This window comes from Pieris rapae, chromosome 2, assembly GCF_905147795.1.
Source record: "Pieris rapae chromosome 2, ilPieRapa1.1, whole genome shotgun sequence".
Classification (NCBI taxonomy): domain Eukaryota; kingdom Metazoa; phylum Arthropoda; class Insecta; order Lepidoptera; family Pieridae; genus Pieris; species Pieris rapae.
Window position 1 is genome coordinate 7,671,040 of NC_059510.1, and position 20,735 is coordinate 7,691,774.

At 33.1% G+C, this 20,735-nt stretch overlaps 2 protein-coding genes across 2 annotated transcripts; one reads left to right on the plus strand and one right to left on the minus strand.

The window, feature by feature from the left end:
* Positions 1–1,589: 1,589 nt before the first annotated feature.
* On the plus strand, positions 1,590–2,111 carry LOC123690555. The gene has a single exon (XM_045634113.1). It carries the CDS (start codon positions 1,737–1,739, stop codon positions 2,103–2,105), a length of 369 nt encoding a protein of 122 aa, XP_045490069.1. The 5' UTR covers positions 1,590–1,736; the 3' UTR covers positions 2,106–2,111.
* Positions 2,112–3,277: 1,166 nt separating this feature from the next.
* Positions 3,278–20,608, minus strand: LOC111002874 (facilitated trehalose transporter Tret1). Its single transcript, XM_045632966.1, has 7 exons — positions 20,418–20,608; positions 10,834–10,940; positions 8,697–8,888; positions 5,619–5,816; positions 5,139–5,334; positions 4,764–4,890; positions 3,278–4,555 (listed from the first exon to the last, which is right to left on the minus strand). The coding sequence occupies exons 2-7, from the start codon at positions 10,919–10,921 to the stop codon at positions 3,869–3,871; spliced, it is 1,488 nt and encodes a 495-aa protein (XP_045488922.1). The 5' UTR covers positions 10,922–10,940; positions 20,418–20,608; the 3' UTR covers positions 3,278–3,868.
* Positions 20,609–20,735: the final 127 nt, after the last annotated feature.

Genomic DNA, 20,735 nt, shown 5'->3' on the forward strand with positions numbered 1-20,735 from the left:
GATAAATGTTCCAATTCATAAGCATAGCCTAAATTAATAAATAGCTACAGCCAGGCTTTGGCTATTTCTCCAATTTTTTTTCTCCATTTATCACACTATATAATTATACGATTATCATATAAATCGTCACCGAAGTGCTCTCCACTTATGTTTATCGGCAGGAAAATTACAAAACTGTAACATTATAATTTATGAGTAAATGATGAATTTATCAGCTGTTTGTAACTCTATACCATTAAAGAGTGAGAGCAGACACATTTTTGCATTTGTTTCAATTCACAAACTGGCAACTAACTAAATAAAAATCTCTTTTTCGATTGCGACCTGCGAGTGCCCAGGAAACTTCTGGACTTCTAGGAGCTAGGCTGGGTTAATTGGCCAGGACTTAACATACTACGAAACAAATGTGAATCTAAGTGCGAAAACTAAGACCACAAAACTATCTGTTTCAATTCAATTATCAAATTACACCAAATATTCGATATCTACATCGGTTAGTAGTTGGCGAAGGCGTGGTCAAAATTGTTAAATTAGCTACGATGTCGATTGACTTTCTTCAGTTCCTTCGACATAGCAGAAATCTTGAAGAAGCAAATTGAAAGACCTACATGAGAAAGATAAGTTTCTAATTGTGCTTAAATATTTTAAATTATTGTAGAGGTCCACTTGATTGCGCAAGCAATTGATCCATTACACCTGAAAACATAATTTCCTCATTCCATAATCATGTGGTGATGACAAGCAAGCCAAAGCATATTTTTATCAAGTCTTCGCTCCACAAGAATGCATACGCTTCTAAGTAACATTTTGTAGTAATATCTAAAGACAATCATTTTATGTTATCACACAAAGTCAACACAAAAATTGATATTTTCGTAGCTCACGAACATTCTTTGCCCGTTCCATGTTCCATTTCGGAGCTGATAGAAGGTGATCAACACCACATGACGACCGAGGTCGCCTTTCTGAGATAGGAAAAGTCGGCTTTAATGATGTTTTTACAGACTAAAAAATCATAAATGTCGACATTTAGAGAACACCTAAGAAAGAAGAAGCTTAACCATATGTAAACACGAAAGAAACGCCTTAAAAAATTTCGCAAACGTGATAAAAACGATATCTTTAACAGAAAAGTGCTTTATTGTCGGGTTTTCCGTCGTCATCTGCCACCACCAGTAGAGAAAACTTAATCTGATTGCAGATGTCTATATTTAATGAGGATGTGTATAAAGTATGAAAGCCTTTCGCGTCTTTAGCAAGCACCCCAAAAAGGCAAAAACCGACAAACAGCGGCGAGGCAAGGCGAGGTGGCACAAGCGCACCGTCTACACTTTCGCGAACACATCCCCAATTAAATTCGATTAGTCAATCATTAGTGAGATCATCATTTAAGCTGTCCTTTAACGCTTTTTGTAAAGACTTTAAAGGGAGGTGACCTCTAAATCTTAACTTAATAAAAACTTATTTTATATTTAGATATAATCAAATGACACCGGGGACAATTAAATGTCGCAAAATTAGGACCGATCTAATACAGTACGTATCTTAACGATTTGCCTCACTTTGCAAAAAAGGTTTACTATGTGGAGAACCTTCTTGTTCTATCCAGAAAAAAGAAATACCATTTTGACATTTGAATTACTGGCGCCTGTGTGAAAATTTCAACAATGCACGTTAGTTACGGAAATCTAAAATTATTCAGAGTGATAAACAACCCAAATCCCTAAATCATCAAAATGGCATGTCATACAAAACTCCCGAAACTGGAAACCGAAGAAATAGCCAGTAAGGGTACAAATTTATTAGGACCTAGTCTGGAATCAAAATTTGACGAGCTCAAGTACGAAATAATTCATAAAATAGATAGTGAACTAACAGACTCGAAAAACGCAAGAGATTATATAACGCAAAAGTACGACGAGCTTTGTAATAAGATACAATATCTAGCCGAACTAGATGCAACGGTAAACGGTTTTCGTACTGATGTTAAATCAATAGAAAAACAGATACTGGAATTGTCTACAAGATTGGATGATGTAGAGAAGAGAGCAATTGCAAAAGATTGCCCATCTATTACGTCGTCTATGTTGGGTGTACCTAAATAATGTTTAGCGTTTGTTGAATATATTTTTAGCTTGTCATTGTCTTGCGTTTCATTCAGACTTTCTGATATTCACTGGTGATGTGCTATATAACAAAACGTCTAATAATTGAACTACTGTGGTGATACAAAACCGTGAATAATTCAGCTATCCTTACTATGTAGTCGTAGTGCCGATCAGAAAAGTTCGAAGTCCGTTGAACGAATGAATGAAAAAACCTAGTGGATAGCGATTAACGCGTGCTACCCTCATCGTGCATTCAAATTACTCCTACAGTGAAGGTAAACATGAAGAAACAGATGGCTGGTCGTCTGTTGTCAGGCTGAGACCGATTAAGAATTATTGCAACCACTGCACTATGAAAACGGTAATGATTTAGTAATCATATACACGAATTTGATGATGACTGATTATGTAGGTGTGTTGGGGGACCTGGATTGGAACACCTCCAAGTGATTTCCGCTGCAGGAGTTGCCCAAAAAACCAATTATTATCTATTATTCTGTTAGGTTAGGTTAGTATATTAATATTTATTTTAAATAACTATTTCCTGCGCGTTAAAGTAGTTGGGAGTCATTATTCTAGAACTTTAAAATTTAAACATTAGTAAATACTCGGCTAATATAAAAAAAAACGATTATTTTTTTTTTGTTAATATTTCAAGGTAAAAAACAATCGATAAATTAAAAATCGATTTTCACATCTCTAATAACCTATATAAAAGTAGAAAGTAGACGGTTTGTTTACATATTTCAATACATTACACGAAATTAAAAAAAATAATACTTCAACGCAACTCCTGCAGCGAAAATTTCTTGGAGGTGTTCCAATCAAGGTCCCCCGATATATCAAATTCGTGTATATGATTTCAAAGTCCACCCCAGAATCTATACCCGGTATTTAACTATTTAATAATAACTGTTCGTAGGTTAATTAACGAATGTAGAAAGTCTCTGAGCTACGTGATCTTTTGGGTACTTATGTACCTTTAAATCATATCTGTAAAGTTAGATGGAACAGATACCCATCAAAATCTTAACCACGGAAACCGTAGCTTTACCTTGACGATTGCAATTTTGTAGTTCAACAAGGAAAATGAATGAAAGCAAAATCATAGGAAAAAGTATATTTCTCAAAAACATAATATCTTTACAATAATTATAAACTTTATACAAATATTCTAAAGCCATTTCACAATTCATAAAATTTTAAAACATCGATAAAATAACAATTAGTAGTTCCGAGTTAACAGTTAAAATAAAAAACAACAAATATTTGGCACGTCTAAGTCCACAGTAAGTACTACATTAACTATCACTAACTGTTCATACTTATAAATTAAAAACAATATCACAATCATACGTCATATAATAAAATTCACATAATAATGTCTTAATTCATTCGTTCTGTTGTTACAGGGTGCGTCTTAGGCAGCATTATCTTCTTATAAATAGTTTTGTTAAAAGTGAACACCATTGGTATGTAAGAAATCACTGAATTTTGAGTATTATTTATTTTGCTCCGTGTTCAATCTAGGGCGTCTAGTCCTACTTTAAGATTCAGAAACGGGATTCATCAACTTCCATATGCCAAATTCATTACATTTTTGACGTACAAAAGAGTCACACTTAGAGCGTAAAGTCTCGATTCTGTATCTAATTAACGCCTTAATATAATGTTTTAAATAATACTGCGCTAAAACTTTTGACGACCCTCTCAAAAACATAGCTCATAAATGTCGTCCAAATACTTTCGAAAACCAAAAACTATGCCTTGCCGCCCAAAATGGTCTGAATCTGGGTAACAGTCTTGCCCTTTGTCTCTGGGATCAAGAAGAAAACGAAAAACACGCACACAATCATGAAACCGGCGAAGAACCAGAAACAACTGTAAATACCGATCGCATTTTTCATCAAGGGGAAACACAGGGTTACTATAAAGACCAGCATCCAGTTGGTGATCACAGTAATCCCTGATGCAGTACCACGGAATTCGACGGGGAAGAGTTCAGACATCATCATCCAGGGTATGGGACCGAAGCCCAAAGAGAAGGAAATAATGAAGAGGACCAAGCAGACCAACGGAATCCAACCAAAAGAAGATACATTACTTCCGTCCTCTTGCAGTTTGAAATACGTTCCCAGGATAATAAGGCAGAGGCCCATGATGATACAGCTTTGGAGAAGGAGAATTCTCCGACCGGCTCTTTCGATAAGCAAGGAGGAAATGTATGTGGCAATGGTTTGAACCACCCCGACAATGATGGTGGCGATGACGGCTGGAATATCAGACCCGGCGGAAGCGAAGATTTGGTTCGTGTAGAAGATGACAGCGTTGATTCCACTAAATTGCTGGAAGAACATGAGGCCCAAGGAGCAGATGAACGCCATAAGGGGCGCGCGGCTGGTGAGCATGTGAAGAATACCACCTTTGAGACGTGATGCGTTGTCAACCTGTAAAATTTTTTAGAAATATTATTATATTTTGCTAAAAAATGTCAAAATCCATTTAAACGTTCGATTCTCAATGACAAGGTCGTATTATTGAACACTGTTAGAGGTGCTTTTAATTAACTTTATTAAATTTTAATTTATAGATTTATCTGTATATATCTGATAGTTTGAAACACATATATTACGTTTACATGAAACTCCACCTCACCTCTTTCTGCATATCCTCAAGTTCAGTAGTAAGGTCAGCATCAGGCCCGCGGAGCCATCTCAACGCCTTCTCAGCATCGTGTCGTCTATTCTTTCCAAGTAAATATTGAGGTGTTTCTGGCATCCACCTGATATTTACATGTAAGAATACAATTAAAACCATGTTCTTGTTCGGGTTTTAAAGTCATTAAGTACCTACATTATAAATTCACTACACCGAATTTTACTATCCTATAGAAAATGCATTCGTACTAAGTACCATTTCAAAAACATTTTCTAATCGGTATGTCGAGTAGTTAAAGCACAAAAGAGCTTACAAGTAATTGAGAACTATCCTTTTGTGAAATGAGTTAAAAAAGTTACGGCAATAACTTACCAAAACACAACAATAAGCAGGATTGGTATAACAGCGGATACAATGGACAAAGTCCTCCAGTGAGTCCAACCACCCACCACGAACGTAAACAGGATACCAACAGTCAAGAACAGCTGAAAGAAAGCTCCCAATGACCCACGAATGGATGTCTCAGCTATTTCACCAATGTACATTGGCGCTGCTACGCAAATACCACCTAAAAGGAATATGCCGAATTAGGAATATCGTAAATTAAGATTTTTGAGATTCCTTTTTTAGCGAGAAATTATTTTTACTATTATTATTATTTGCTTCCTTTCCTTCCTATGAAATATTTTAACCTACGCTGACCTCATAAATATCACTTTAAAAGCAGTGTAAACAATAGGATAAAAAATAATATAGGGTTATGTTTATCACACACAAAATGTTAAAATCGCAATTGAAAAGTTTGATAAATTCAACTAAAATAACACGATTATGACAATAGTATGGAATTACCAGTAGCTAGTCCAGCAAAGAATCTAGCAGCGATCAGCATCCCCGCTCCATTGGCGAAGATTGTCAGCAACCAACTCAGAATAAATGGTCCAGCCAATATGAGAATGGTTGGTCTACGTCCAAACTTTTGTGCGAAGACGCCGACGGGTAAGGCGCTGATGGCAGCACCAATTGCCAGCACCGATGAGACAAGAGAACCTGAAAATGAGGAGCGGATGTTATAAATATTTTCAAGTAATATTAAACAGTTATACAGATGACAGATGGTCTAAAGCAGTAATCGAATGGACTGGTCCAAAAAGGAACAAGGAACAGAGGAAGACCAATAGAGCAATGGGCCAACGGGATCGAGAGGGTAGCTGGAAGAAATTGGATGACGATGGCACAAATTAAATTAGGGTGGAAATAGTTGGAGGAGGCCTTCTCCCGGACAGGGGCCGCATCTTAGTTAAAATTGTATTTATATCTATTTAATTTAATTTATGTAAATAGGATGTAAAAGAATACAGGGTTATTATTATTTATTTTTTATAGTAGACCTTTTAAAACTGATAAAACGGTATTGTACAACGGATAACGGATTTGGTTTTTGCTATGCAGTCTTCTATCTGGTTACAACATATTTGGGAAAACCTAATGGGCAGATATTTATTACAAGATATTAAAAAAAATAAGTCTATGATTTGTACTATCGTTTCAGAGTTTAGTTAGAATATTAACATAACCAATGTAAAAACACAAGGGCAATATGTATAGTAAATACAATTTGGCTAAAACACAAGGAAACCAATTAATGTTTACGAGAGCGTAGTACTAAGCTAAATTTCTAGCGACTTTGCAGTTAAACGTCAGAGTGCATACCGCATCGTAGCCAAAAGGCATAAAAATATTTTTAGAATAAATTTAGACAGTTGTATGTATGTATGAGTGAAATATAAATATTTATAGATTCGACATTCTAGAATATAGGCAATATTCTTTGTCGGTACTACGACTATATTTAATATTTTTTTTAAGCTCGCGTCGGAAGGAACATTGTCAATATACATAAATCCTCCTCTGAGACCTACTGACTCCAATATTATGTGTCTCGAGAATTATCACGCGACAGTACTGTAAATAAATGTAAGTATAAATATCCGGTCACACCCACAGACATACCTCCAGCGTGGTACCCTTGGCAAAGCGCCAGATTACGTAGAATTCGAACAAACAAATAGTTTATTTTTACATTTTATGCGCGTGATCGGAAGGTGCGTATGATTTACGTCAATTTCTGACAGTGATGGCAAATTTTCTAAATTTAGCGAGCTGGTAATTTTGGATAAAAATAGTTACCGACTTCATTGTTTATTTTACATTCGATAAAATAACTGTAACATGGACTTTATTCTAACAAACTTCTTACAGACAACTTTTCAATCGTTAATATTTTAATTCATTAAAACCAAGTCTAGATTCACGAAACTCATTAGTTATTGTATAAAATGTAATTTCTTTTAATTGCAATGTGCCTTATACATTGCATGCTAATCCCAACAAAGTTTTTCTGACAGATGTCCAAACGAATAATACGGAATTGGATGTGATTTTTCAAATGTCTTGCTGACGCATAATTGAAGCGAAGAATATGAATGAATAAAATATCTGTAAACTATGCTTTATTACTTCAGAACCAATTAATAACGTTCTGTTAGCCATCGTTAATTAGCTTGAAGATATGTCCTGGCTGATGTATTTTTAAAATGTAGTCCGATCAATCGATTAATCTCGTATTTCTAATTAATGGTAATCATATTACAAGATCAAAGGCCCACGCTAAGATCAAGGTTAAAATGAGGGTTTATGATCATAAGGAATTTATAGGAATTGTCTTATTATTTAATTATACAGTACAGCTGACAGCCCATTACATTGTTACACTAAAACTTATTTTAATTTATTTTATTATTCTTTTTTATTCAAGATGTCATATGTAAGATGGTGTAATGGTTAAAGCTCCTTACAAACGTTGTGTAAAAGAAAAAACTTGGCGATTAAAATAGTGGCGAAGAGTTTATTGCCAGTTCTTCTCTTCCATTCTACGCCCTTGATTTGAGAACTGATAGTAAATGTAAAATTAGAAGAATTTAATGTATATCTCTTTTTTGACGTTCATAAGTGTACATTATGTTACCTACATTAATACATGATATTTTAATTTTGAATTTATTTCAGTGATTGACTTAACAATTGGCTGAGATTTATATTTCAATATTCGTGAGGCTTCTTTACGTGGTAAGAATACCCAATGAAATCGGAATCGCTATTGAACTTACGTGGTAAGCTGGCAACCTTGAATGAAGGAAACATAAAATTGCGGTAAACATTTCAATAAAAGAAGGTATTTCCTATGCTTAGAATTCTCATTACACTGCAAATAATACTTTTGAATCGAAGTCAATCTCTTTATTCATTTAGATAACTTTTCTACACCTCACGTCAAATATAAATATCTCAGAACCTACATTAACTATTTATTCTCAAATAATATTGAACGTATGAGAACTGGCAAGAATGTCAACACTTATTTTAAATCGGCAATTTCATTATTTATTTAAAAAAACTTATTTATCTTTTAAGATGGATAGTTGTAGATAGAAGAAAACAGTTATAAAAATAAATAATTACAAACGAATAAATATTAAGTATTTAATTAAGAATTAAGATTACAAAAAATATTATCTATCTTTTTCAGTCCTAAGCAGTGTTGGCCTAGTGGCTTCAGCGTGCGACTCTCATACCTGAGGTCGTAGGTTCGAACCCCGGCTGTGCACCAATGGAGTTTCTTTCTATGTGCGCATTTAACATTTGCTCGAACGGTGAAGGAAAACATCGTGAGGAAACCGACATGTCTTAGACCCAAAAAGTCGACGGCGCGTGTCAGGCACTGGAGGCTGATCACCTACTTGCCTATTAGATTTAAAAATAATCGTGAAACAGATTCAAAAATCTGAGCCAAGACCTAAAGAGGTTGTAGCGCTATTGATTTTTTTTTCAGTCGTACACCATAAAAATAAACACAAATAAAAAACTTACTGTCTTTAGTATCCAGAAGAAAGTCAGCTTGCTGCCCCAATGAATTTATGAGAATGTCGGTTGTGTTCGTGTCATTTAGGGCAAATATATCTCTCTCAATAAATTCACTGGTGTTTTTTGGAGGCTCCAGTTGTGGCAACGCTGGTGATGTCCAGCCGAGTATGGTGCCGGCTGCTACAGCCCCTATTGCGGCTGAAAGCATAAAAAGCCGTTTAAGTTATCTGTGCAATATTGCGCTGTAGTTATTAAATTTAATTAAAGCAAGTATTATATTACTGTGGATTAAATTAGTCATTTGTTGAATTAGTTTAATTGTAATTGCTGCATTATAATGAGTTTTAGTTAATTTTCTAACAATAATTTGGTCACGCACCTGTAACTTCAATAGCAAAAGCAAAAATTGAGTATAAACAAGGTAGTGTTAGCATTGGTGCTAACTTAGTAACCGTTTCCTGATAACTGATGTGGGAAATACTTTTAAAACTTCGATGTCTACATATCTCATGTAGGACTCGACTCACATCCGGCATCCTCTGCTACTCAGAGAGCCGAGGGAGCAATACCTGCTAAAACACTCGAATGCAACTCGCCCTACTTCATAATTATAATGAAAATAAAACAATTTCGATGTAGTTCTTTGATGTGGTGCTAAACTATTATCAGGATCATAGTCACATTCGTTCGATAGTACACGTTTAAGGTAGTATGTATGTCAATTATTTCTTGGCTCTTGCTGCGAAATAAATGGTTTGCTTACTGGGATTATTGATATTTTTAATATAAAAAAGTAGCACTAGTGCAGTTCGTTATTATAATTTAAAGTAATTTGTGGGATTTAGCGGCTTTGTGTAAATAAGTTGAATATGACTATGATAATTAAACAGAGTGACGTAATTCGCGCTTATTTCGCGATTGACTGACGTCCGGATTATGTCTCAGATTTCTGCAGAGGTTTTATCGATAGTTTTTCTTTATAGAAGACTAGCTGTTAGCTATTTCATTTATAATTAAAAATAAGGGATGATCGTAGAGGAGTGAAAATTAGGGGTTGTATGTATTGTTTAATGCTATACCATTTAAAAAATTTAATCTAAAATTGAAAAAAATATTAGAGGTGCATTCCCTTTAACATTTAGGGGGATGAAAAATAGATGTCGTCCGATTCTCAGACCTACACAATATGCACACAAAATTTCATGAGAATCGGGAAAGCCGTTTCGGAGGAGTTTAAACACAAACACCGCGACACGAGAATTTTATATTTAAGATAAGCCTGAAATGGCTCGTCTCAATGGTTTGAATAACATCTCATGATATTTTCCGTACGGAGAAGTCAATTCAAAGGAAACAGAAATCCATTGGTCTAGGGTTTTGGGATTTGAAGGAAAGACGCTATTATTTATGAATACTACTAGTAATTATTACACGTACACGTAATTCATACGCACATACGTTCGGTTCTATGAAAAAACTTATAGATAAAACATAGGATTCGTGGGCTAACGACGAACGATAAAAATTAAATTAGAGAGAAAAGCTTGGCTTTTGGTCAAATTTTAAATTGATTGGAATTGAACAATATTGGGAAAGGTACACAGCCTTGGGGAACTCCATAATTTATGGGATTTAAGATGTTTCGTTCGGCCAAGCCCGAAGTATAATTGCGGCACGAATGAACCTTCAATCAAACGATTTAACTAAATCTGTCTTTATATAAATATCCTGAATCAATATTAACCTCGATCGAAATTGTCGAAATGTATTGATCTAAATAGAAAACAGTCCATCAAATTTTGATTTGTTAACATTGGCAGATCAGATTTGTTTGTTAAATATTGAATATTAATCGCATGCGCATATCGATAATCAATTGGCCGATTAATAATGTTCGTTATGCAATACATTAATTGTTTCACGTCTGTATGATATAATTGTTATTTATAATGAGTGCATAGAGTTGCCAGTTGCCCAGATCCCATGCGTCAAATAATGCCAGGAAATGAAACCTGGAATCCTGGGTAAGCTTACGTGTTTTTTTAATAAATTATATATATTATTTTTTTATAAGAAAATATTTTGCTTTGTTATAGAATAAATCTATTCTACTGTAGGAACTAATTTGAGAAAAATAGCTTACCAGCAACAGCAGCGATATATTGATTGGTCTTCCTCGTCTCTCCGCCCTTCTCCTGGACGGAGAGCATATGCATAGTTGGCTTGTCCATGGCGTCAGTTTACCGCATTCTAAAACAAATAATAATAATAAAATAAAGATTATTATCCAAGGATTAACTTAATCTAAGGGAAAGTCATTTTGTAACTGTGGAGGTGATTGTGGAAATACGATGAGAATACAACCATAATAATACGGAATGTTGGAATTAAAAAAAGATGATAGAGAGAGAAGATAAACCTCTCGAGGATGACCTGTGTCTTTAATAACTATATTTGTCGTTTAAAATCGAAAATTTTCTATTTTATGACACCAATTTTAGTGAATACGTTTTTTCTGTTCGGTACATTGCGTCTTCACTAAAAATCATAGAACAAAACCCAACTAGTCAACTTAACACCAATAAGTAATTTAAGCATTCATTAATGCCCTCTGGCATTGAGAGTGTCCATGGGCAGCGGTATCACTTAACATCAGGTAAGCCTCCTGCCCGTTTGCCCCCTGTTCTATATAAAAAAAAATATAACCTAATTTACTGATAAGAATACAGTCTCTATTAAGAGGAAGACATTCTCTTGTTTCTATTTTTCACTCAGCACTACTTAGCACCTAAGACTAAAAAATGAGGGTGGATTTTTTTTAAGCTACCTCTAACCCAATACCTTACGAGTTATCTGATCTCAAAGTCAATACAGATAATAAACAAGCAATAAACTTTCTAAAGGATATCCACTGCTTCGAAATTTATTATTTACTTACGATATTGCGAACACAATATCACCATCGGCTGTCACTACTAACAATGATGGAAATCTAATACTAAGGTTAATTGATACTGACACTGTACCGCAATGCTACGGATGAATCTAATAGTTTTAATCAGCTTTAAAAAAATTGAATATATTTATAATCTATTAACATAATATAATATTCTGAGGATGCCGTATATTGACTTCTCTAGGAGTGTTTTGGAATCTGTTAAAATGTCAATACACTTGAAAGTAAAATGCTTTTTAATGTTTATTAAAGACTAATAATAATAATAAAATATATGAAAATATTATTATTGAATAGAAAATTACTAAACTTTTACAGTTTACAAATATATATTCGGATGGCTAAAGAAAACCCTTTTTAAGTGTATAGGTATTATATGAATTGATAAAACCTTGACGTAAAAATCAATAATTGGATCAGATAAACCCACGTGATACACTAGTTAATTGCTATTGATTTGCGTGACTAGAATCAGTCCATTTCCCCACAGATTACAATTGTTTATAACCTAGAATATCCTTAGAGAGATGTTAAGGACACTGCTAATTATGTTAATCAGATGCTAACTTGTACTCATTTGATTTCCAGTGCCAAGATTTAAACGTCAACGAAACTTCGTTTTAGGTTTGGAAGTATAGTTCGAACTATCTTTTCACGAATCTACAAATATGAAATAAATAGTTATACCCCAAAAAATTACAAATTTGCAACCAGAGCCGTATAAAAGAAAAAGTTGTTGCTACTAAGTAAGATATTATGTTTTCATTATATCTTTTTTTTAATAATTATTCGAGGTGGAAATGCATTTGCGCATCGCCTGCCGTAGAAAGTTGCAGGGGTATGTGGGACTTGACCTTATTAAACGAACGAAAACGAAACGACCACGAATTAATTAACAACTAATTTATTTTTAATTTTTCCTTTCTCATGTTATAGGGCCATAAAATTATAGTATTTACATCTTCCTGATAAAGCTTTTCATTCATAACAAGCTGACTTCGTTCTAATAGTCTAATAATATCGTGTTAAAAATAATATAAATTTTCATTACGGTACTAACATTAATATAACAAGTACAAAATGTTTAATTGCTTGCCATTGCGAAAGAACAAGGGCAGTTTCACACAATAGGCCTCTTCTCTCCAGCATCAATATTGCGATACTGCATGTTAAAGCACTTTCTGATATACAACATTTTTTGTTGAGGCAACACATGCCTTCGATCAAGATCAAACCCTGGTTTTGCATCTCCTCATTCCCCTCAAGATCTGAATTTCTTGAACTGACACGTTTTTGATGTAAAATGATGCGTAGTTTTGTCAACAGATGGCACCACATGGTGTTTGCACTCGTTAAATTATTTATTTATTGTTATTCGATACTATTCCAAGCGAAGAAAAATCCACCACGATGTAACTAACACCGGTCCAGCCAATCTTGAGTTCTAAGTAACTCGATTTTGTCTTATATATGTACTTAAGTTTATAGCAAGGCATATGGTCTTAATGTATATATTAAGACCATATGCCTTGTGTTCCATGCGCGGATACAATGAATACTACATATTATCGAAACTAAGCTCCCGGGACAACACCCTAACTCGAAAAAATTTAATACATTCCTTGTAAATATTGCGTGTGGGATCGTTTAAACCGACCCTCATTTGTAGTATTGATTGAAAACAGGATGACTCAAATGTTACCTCGTTGTCTTCATTGATCCTTATTAAGATGCGATACGCTAGAATTTAACCCAGTCATATTACACCTTGACTTATTAATCATCATGCAATTGTAAAGTATTTTTATTTTATTTTATATAAAAGCAACTATACATTCAAGGCAGTTTTTGCCGCGCTCCACCACTTTGTGGAACCAGCTGCCCCCAAACTATTTCTGAACCATTTCGACTTAGGGTCTTTCAAGAAAAAAGCGCACCAATTCTTAAAAGGTCGGCAAGGCACTCGCGAGCCCTCTGGCATTGAGTGTTCATGGGCGGTTGTATCACTTAACATCAGGTAAGCATCCTGCCCGTTTGCCCCCTGTTCTATAAAAAAAAGCTAAACCGTCACCTTTCTCGCCCGACTCTTTCATGTCAGGTTTTTCATATATTATATTGTATACAGTGAATTATAGATTTTGTCGTCCAAAAGAAACTGCTTTTAGTACCATCCGCCCATTTTCATGTAATGTAAATAAAGTGTTTTATATTATTATACGTTTTCTATAGTAAAATCTACCGATCTAACCGTAGCAATTACTACTGGTAATTTGCAATATATTTAAATCATTGTTTAAGTTCTGAAGTTGCGAAGAAATCGTATATTGTATTATTGAGGTAATATGAGGAATGTTAACTGTGGGAGTGAAATAAGCATAAGTCACTGGCCGACCTGTGATTTAATTATAAATACGTATTTTAATTAGCGAATATTCAATATTTAAATCTGTGATGAAGGTCACAAATTATTTAACTACTCTTCATTTTAATTAAATAAGTTTATACTGAATCTTTCATAAATTTGTGATGCCTGCAATTTTGATTGGATATGTTAGTGTAATATTTTTTATAACAACTATGTATACATATACAGTATTCCTATGTTCATATATGTGAAAGAAACTCGCTTGACAGATTTTTATGAAATTTATATAGATATATATATTTCTGTATAAATTGGGTAGGCCAGAGAACAAACGTAAAAAAAATTTAGACCTTTATGTAATAAGAGCTGATGCGAAGAACTTTTTTATGATTTGTCAGCTTATACCGCATCAGTTCCTAGTCCATAAATGGACTTTTAAAAGAAAAAAACGTTTATTTACACACACACACACAAATATATAAAAGCAATACAAGCACAAATACTTCAAATCAAAAATGGGCCAAACTCAGGTCTATGTTGCTGGTGACAGCAATATTCATTTTCAGTGGACCCATATTTTGGCAACAAATGAAGGATCTCTAACAATTATATATCTGATTCACTTATTCATTTTCATACTTACCTTGTCTTATCTTAATATCATCAATATATCTTATCTTAATATAAGTATTATAAAAGAGAAATATATAAATACGTGCAGTCCTTCGAAATGCATACATATATTTAAACATATCAATTTTATTTATTATTAATACATTGTACAAAGCCTAGTTGTTAATAGCTGTTAAATAGTTCTCAATTTCTAAGTGATGCTTTGGATCGTGGTCTCCAAGTTGATACGATTTATACAGACCTCAGCAAGGCTTTCGATCGAGTTCCTCACTCTATACTTTTAAATAAGCTGTCTAGCTATGGCGTATCGCCGCGTTTTCTTAAATGGATTGAATCTTATTTAAGTAATCGCGAATTTTTCGTTGTTGTTAACGGCTTTAGCTCCACAATACATAAAATATCCTCCGGTGTACCACAGGGCTCTCATTTAGGGCCAATACTATTTAATATATTTGTAAATGATTTAACAACTTGTTTTAAGCATTCTAAGGAGTACATGTACGCAGATGATCTCAAGTTTTGCCGTGTTATCAGTAGCTCCGATGATTGCTCGATGCTCCAATCTGATCTGAATGAAGTGACCTCATGGTGTGTCTCTAATGGTATGGAGCTAAATGTCCGAAAGTGTCACTTTATTCGTTTTGCAAGAAAAAGGGATATTTTAATTCACAACTATCATATAGGTAGCGTAGTACTTCGAGAGGAAAGAGTGATTCGTGACTTGGGGGTAATTTATGACAATAAGCTAACGTTCTCAGAACACCAAGACTTTATAGTTAAGAAAGCTTCTAGAATGCTTGGTTTTGTCATAAGAAATACGAAAGGATTTCGTAGCGTCAAATCAAAAATACTATTATACAATAGCCTCGTGCGGAGCATTCTAGAATATGGTTCAGTTGTTTGGAGGCCGCATTATGCGACGCACATGCTACGACTCGAGAGATTACAAAAGAGGTTACTGTGGCATCTGCTTTTCTCCAGTGGCATCTCGAAAAAAAAGTTGCCAACGTACGAAACCAGGCTGGCACACTTTAATATGATGTCATTGGAGAATCGCAGAAAAATTATTGATATATCGTTTGCAGCAAAGATATTCAATAATATGATTGATTGTCCGAACCTTCTTTCTAAATTTAAGATTCATGTACCCTCTCGATCCCCTAGGCATCCCGTTATTTCATTTGTCCCTCCTTTCCGTAGGACGCGTTTTGGTCAAAGCTCTCCGGTGTCCAGATTAAGCATTCTGATAAACAAGTTAGGTCTGGATATCCAGAGTTGCTCCCCTCACACTTTAAAATCGATTTTGGTTTAGTTTTTTGTAATTGTTTCTTTTTTGTAATGTTTGTTTTGTTTAAAATTTGTTACGATTGATTTTTGTATGTGCTCTAAATGAATGTCATGTTTGCCTCTAATTGCTCATCACATTCAAAATTGTATTTTGTGTTTGTTTTTACCAAATGTATCAGTGTGCCGAGCGTTGGCAATCTATATCAATAAAAAAAAAAAAAAAAAAAAAAAAAAAACTCTGGGGTTTGTCAACAACGCAATTAACACTTGCTCATCCGGTAAAGCAAAACATCATGAAGAAACCGCTAATACTCAGATATATTATGAAATGTGGGTAGGCCCATAATAGAGGTTGATTCCAGAAACAATTTCACACACGTAGTTGAAAAAAATATTATCATCGGAAAAAGTGCTTTTTGTTGTTCGGTATTCGGAGTATTGATAACTGCGCCACATCTATCATATCCAATATTGATAGGAACACTTAATGGCTAACAAAGTGGCATTTATCTATACATGTCCATCACGTTAAAGCAAGGTTGAATATCGACAATATACAAAAATAAAATAATACAATTAATATGTTATCAAGCAAAATATAATATGCTTATGACAGTAGAAAAAAGGTAAATTTGTATACGCTGATACGTATTGTATATTGCCGAAAAAATTCAACAAACATCATGCGTATCACAAAAAAACGTCTAAACAACGTATTTCATAATAAAAAAAATATTAAATTCCAATTAAAGAAATATAAGCATATGTTAAAAAATGTATGTGCTTACTACACGAAATCTGTTTCAAGAGTCAACTACTGTTTCTTGACATCGTTTCTAAATTTTATTGCAGTGACATATAAGTATATTCGCTTATTATATTAAATACTATATATTTAGACTTAAGTAGTAATCCAGTTATTTATTACCGAAAAATATAAACCATTGATAATTCGGTTTTCTTTTAATGATATGAAAATCCTTCAACTGATAGCGTATCGTAAAGTATGGATTTGATAAGTAGCTACTGTATATGGTTAGCAATAAATTGTATATAGGTAGACCAACGCGAGGGTATAAATAAATAATTGCCCCCCGGCCAGAGGATAACGAACTTTGATGTAATATTATCACAATATCTCTAAGGGAGATTCAAATCGAACTAGCAATAATAATAAAATTTATTAAAATTAAAAAAATACACGTGTCAAGTTTTGTTTTGTCAAGGTAAAATTCGAAATTTCAAGATTTGATTACTGATTTTTTGTCGGACCCATGGTACGAGATAATCATCGCTAAAGTAATCGTATCGTTACGTAAACTATTTTAAATGTTTGAAGTCTTATAAAAGAGGCTATTAACAGGTGTATGTCGTTGCGATTACCACTTTGTTTAGGTATATATAAACCTACTTAAACCATAGACACAAATAAGAAAGTACTCTAATCTGTTGTAATTCTATTTCAACTTTTGTTTGACACCATTATTGCAGTGTCGTATTTCATTTAGAAATTCGTAAAAAAAATTATGTCAACTCGAAATATTTGTGCAAATATGACCCATAAATATATTTTTGAAGAGTTGTTTATATTCGGTTAATATTGTATTACTTATTATTTTGCTGACGATGTATTGAGAAAAACACGAGATCTCAAATTTGACATATAAATCTCTTGCTGATAGCGTATCGAATTTTATATTCAGGATTAAGATATGAGCTACTGTTTCTTGATATATATAGTATTAAGTATAATATTGCTATATATCATTTTATGATTGGTTCTCGCTTTTGCTTATGACTTTTTTCGCGTAAATAAATAATGCGAAGCCTGAGGCGTTTTCTTATCAAGATGTAACAATTTATGTTTTTTATAGAACTTTATCAATGAAAAAAAAATCTAACCACGGACGATAACTACTAAGTACAGAATTGTAACTTTCTCTTTTCGACTTTAAGAGGACACATAAGAAAGAAAAATATTAAATTAAATTATGTTTGTCGTTGTATTGTCGGGATTATGTTCAAGCATATATTAAATGAAACACTTTGTTTGAAGCTAGGTGTCAACTGCCCTTAATGGCTTAAAATATGAGCTTATAAGTAACAAAAAATTGGAGGAAGTAGGGTGACGGGGCGACGCTAACACTTATTTAAGGGTTCTTAAATTTATATGACACTTCAATACAAGTGTTGTCGAGATTTTAGGACTATATCGAAAGAAGAATGTTATATTACTTTAAAGTGTGGGAAAATTAAAGCTTAAATTACTCGGAAGATAAAAGTTCCGAAAAAATTACGCGCTACCTGACAGTCGTGAAACGCAACAATAGTTCTTATCCTACCAATCAGTAATAAATAGCTTATTTGGAACTTATCCGGACATTGTGAAACAGACCCTAAATATGTTAATAACCGTATGTCCAGTCCTTATCAGTACTGATAAGCGACTATCTGATATTGTACTGTTTGCTATAGAAATCTCTTTCGCGTATATGAAGGGCCTATATTATAATGTTATAATTAATATGCATACTTCCAACTGGAATTTTAAACTAGCGCTCACCATCGTATAAAACAAAATACATAGTCCTAGCATTAATAATCAAAATTTAATTCGTGATGTTTTTATTCGTATTTATTTAATCATATAATTTCACATATTTCTTATTTCTTCCGCTTATGTTTAATTTGAGACTTGTTAGCTAAATACACTTTAATATCTTTTACAATGGAGTTCTTCTGGAAATACATTAATAAACTTCAGAACGGAATTAAAAGTAAAAATATAATAAATTAATATTTTTTTAAACAAATTGCGTTGGTTACCCTTGTTGAAACTGTATTAATTGACAGAAGAGCGAGAGAATTTTTGAATTTCGAATAATATTCGAGCACTGTTAAGTATCATAGCACACAGACACACACGCAACGACAACATTTAAGCAAACTATAAATGATAAAAAAATTACGTAATAAATTTTAGTTCGCTTACATTTCAGCGTTCGTACATTAGCCCGAGTCCAAGTACCAAAGTGTAAAAATAGTAAGGTATGGTAGAATAAAATCGGGTATGACTAAACTAATTTGCTTATGACTGCAAAGTTATTCCCACATTCATTCGCCTACTAAGGAAAGTATTTTATTATTATCTCATTACCTAAGGCTGACATTTTGCCTTTATGCATATGACCAGCGCTTAAAATTAACTGATTTCTTGAAGATCCAAGGAAAGTGAGTTTTATAAACAATTTTAATTCTTATCTTAACGAATATATTATTCATAACAAGTATTGAACTTTGAACCAAATAAAGATACTTAAAAAATGATTTCTATAAAAATCTTAGGGAGGCTTTCGAATGAATAAAGCGAGTGAAACCGCTGAACAGATATAGTTTTGTAACAATGTTATTTAATAATATATAAATATTTAATTTTAAACTTTTATTTCTAACATTTTTTTTTATAATAGCCATACAACACATAACGTTGTGTTTTAATTAACATTTAACAATAGTAGAGGACAATAAAATGAGCCAAACCAGCGAATGAAGTATTTACACCCTCTTCTGTATAATAACTTAAGTAGAAATAGTACTATCAGTTAAGTACGTACTGTTTTTTCTCTTACCGTCTTGTTGTATTTATTAATAAAGAGGGACGGCACGCGTGTGTATTTACTTAACTATATATTTACTCTGTAGCTGTAGCGTATCCACACGAATGTGATATTTTAACAACGTTTAGGTCAAGTTACATAAAAATAATAAGCGTTTATCACATTTTAAACAATTTTTGTGACAAAAAGGTCACAAAGGACAAGAATTATCTTTCATGACTTTAATTATACGCACAAATCTTTATCTTTTAATTGTTACGATTAGATAATAGTTACTTAAATATTTAATTAGTTATTCATGTACATAGTCCAACTATAACTTGGAACTTTGCGATAGAAACTCAAATACAGCATTACCCACTTACAATAGTTGTTATTTTCTTAATGTAAATTATTAACATTAAAATACTATGTACCGAGGTAAACTTGTTTTTAGTAATTATGTATTATACCAGTATTTAAAACCTGTGCGTAAAATATATTTGCTTAGTTAAGTAAAGCTAAGCTTAACTATACTTATATAGTAATATGTACTTCTAAGATTTTATTTTAAAAGCAAATATAATGTACTTCAATTGAGGAAGACAATATTGAAAAGTAATGTTGTTGGGAGCCACGTAAACTTTTTTAAAATACCCTCACTTTGATGTGGATGGAACTGTATGATTAACCGTTGACACGTCGTCTTAAAATATACTTAAACTGATTAATTTATTGGAGCATTTTAAAATAAAAGATTGATAACTTATAACTTCCCAATTTCATTGTTTAACATTATCAAAGATGTGTAGAAAAAAGTTTCGTTACTATCTTACATCATCAAATTTAGAAGCGTTATTGTTATCGTTCATATTAAAATAATCACTTACCAAGTGTCAAATTATTTTATAATATATATTCACTATTCACTAAAATATAATAGTAGATCGTTGAACTTTTCTCAAATTATGTAACGTCTTTTGCCGCGTCCGACCGGTCACTGTTGAGATGTCAAAAGGACGCGCACAACACCCGCGCGCTTTTCGATCACTAGCCAAAATTCAAACGTCACAGGCTGATGTCCACTGAAAAAAAAGATTACGCAAACGCAAATTTTCAATTTAATGTTGCCGTTTTTTTTAGTTTTTCAATAAATTGTTTTATTTTTAAAATACTTATCCAACTGCCAAAGGGGTAGGTAATTATTA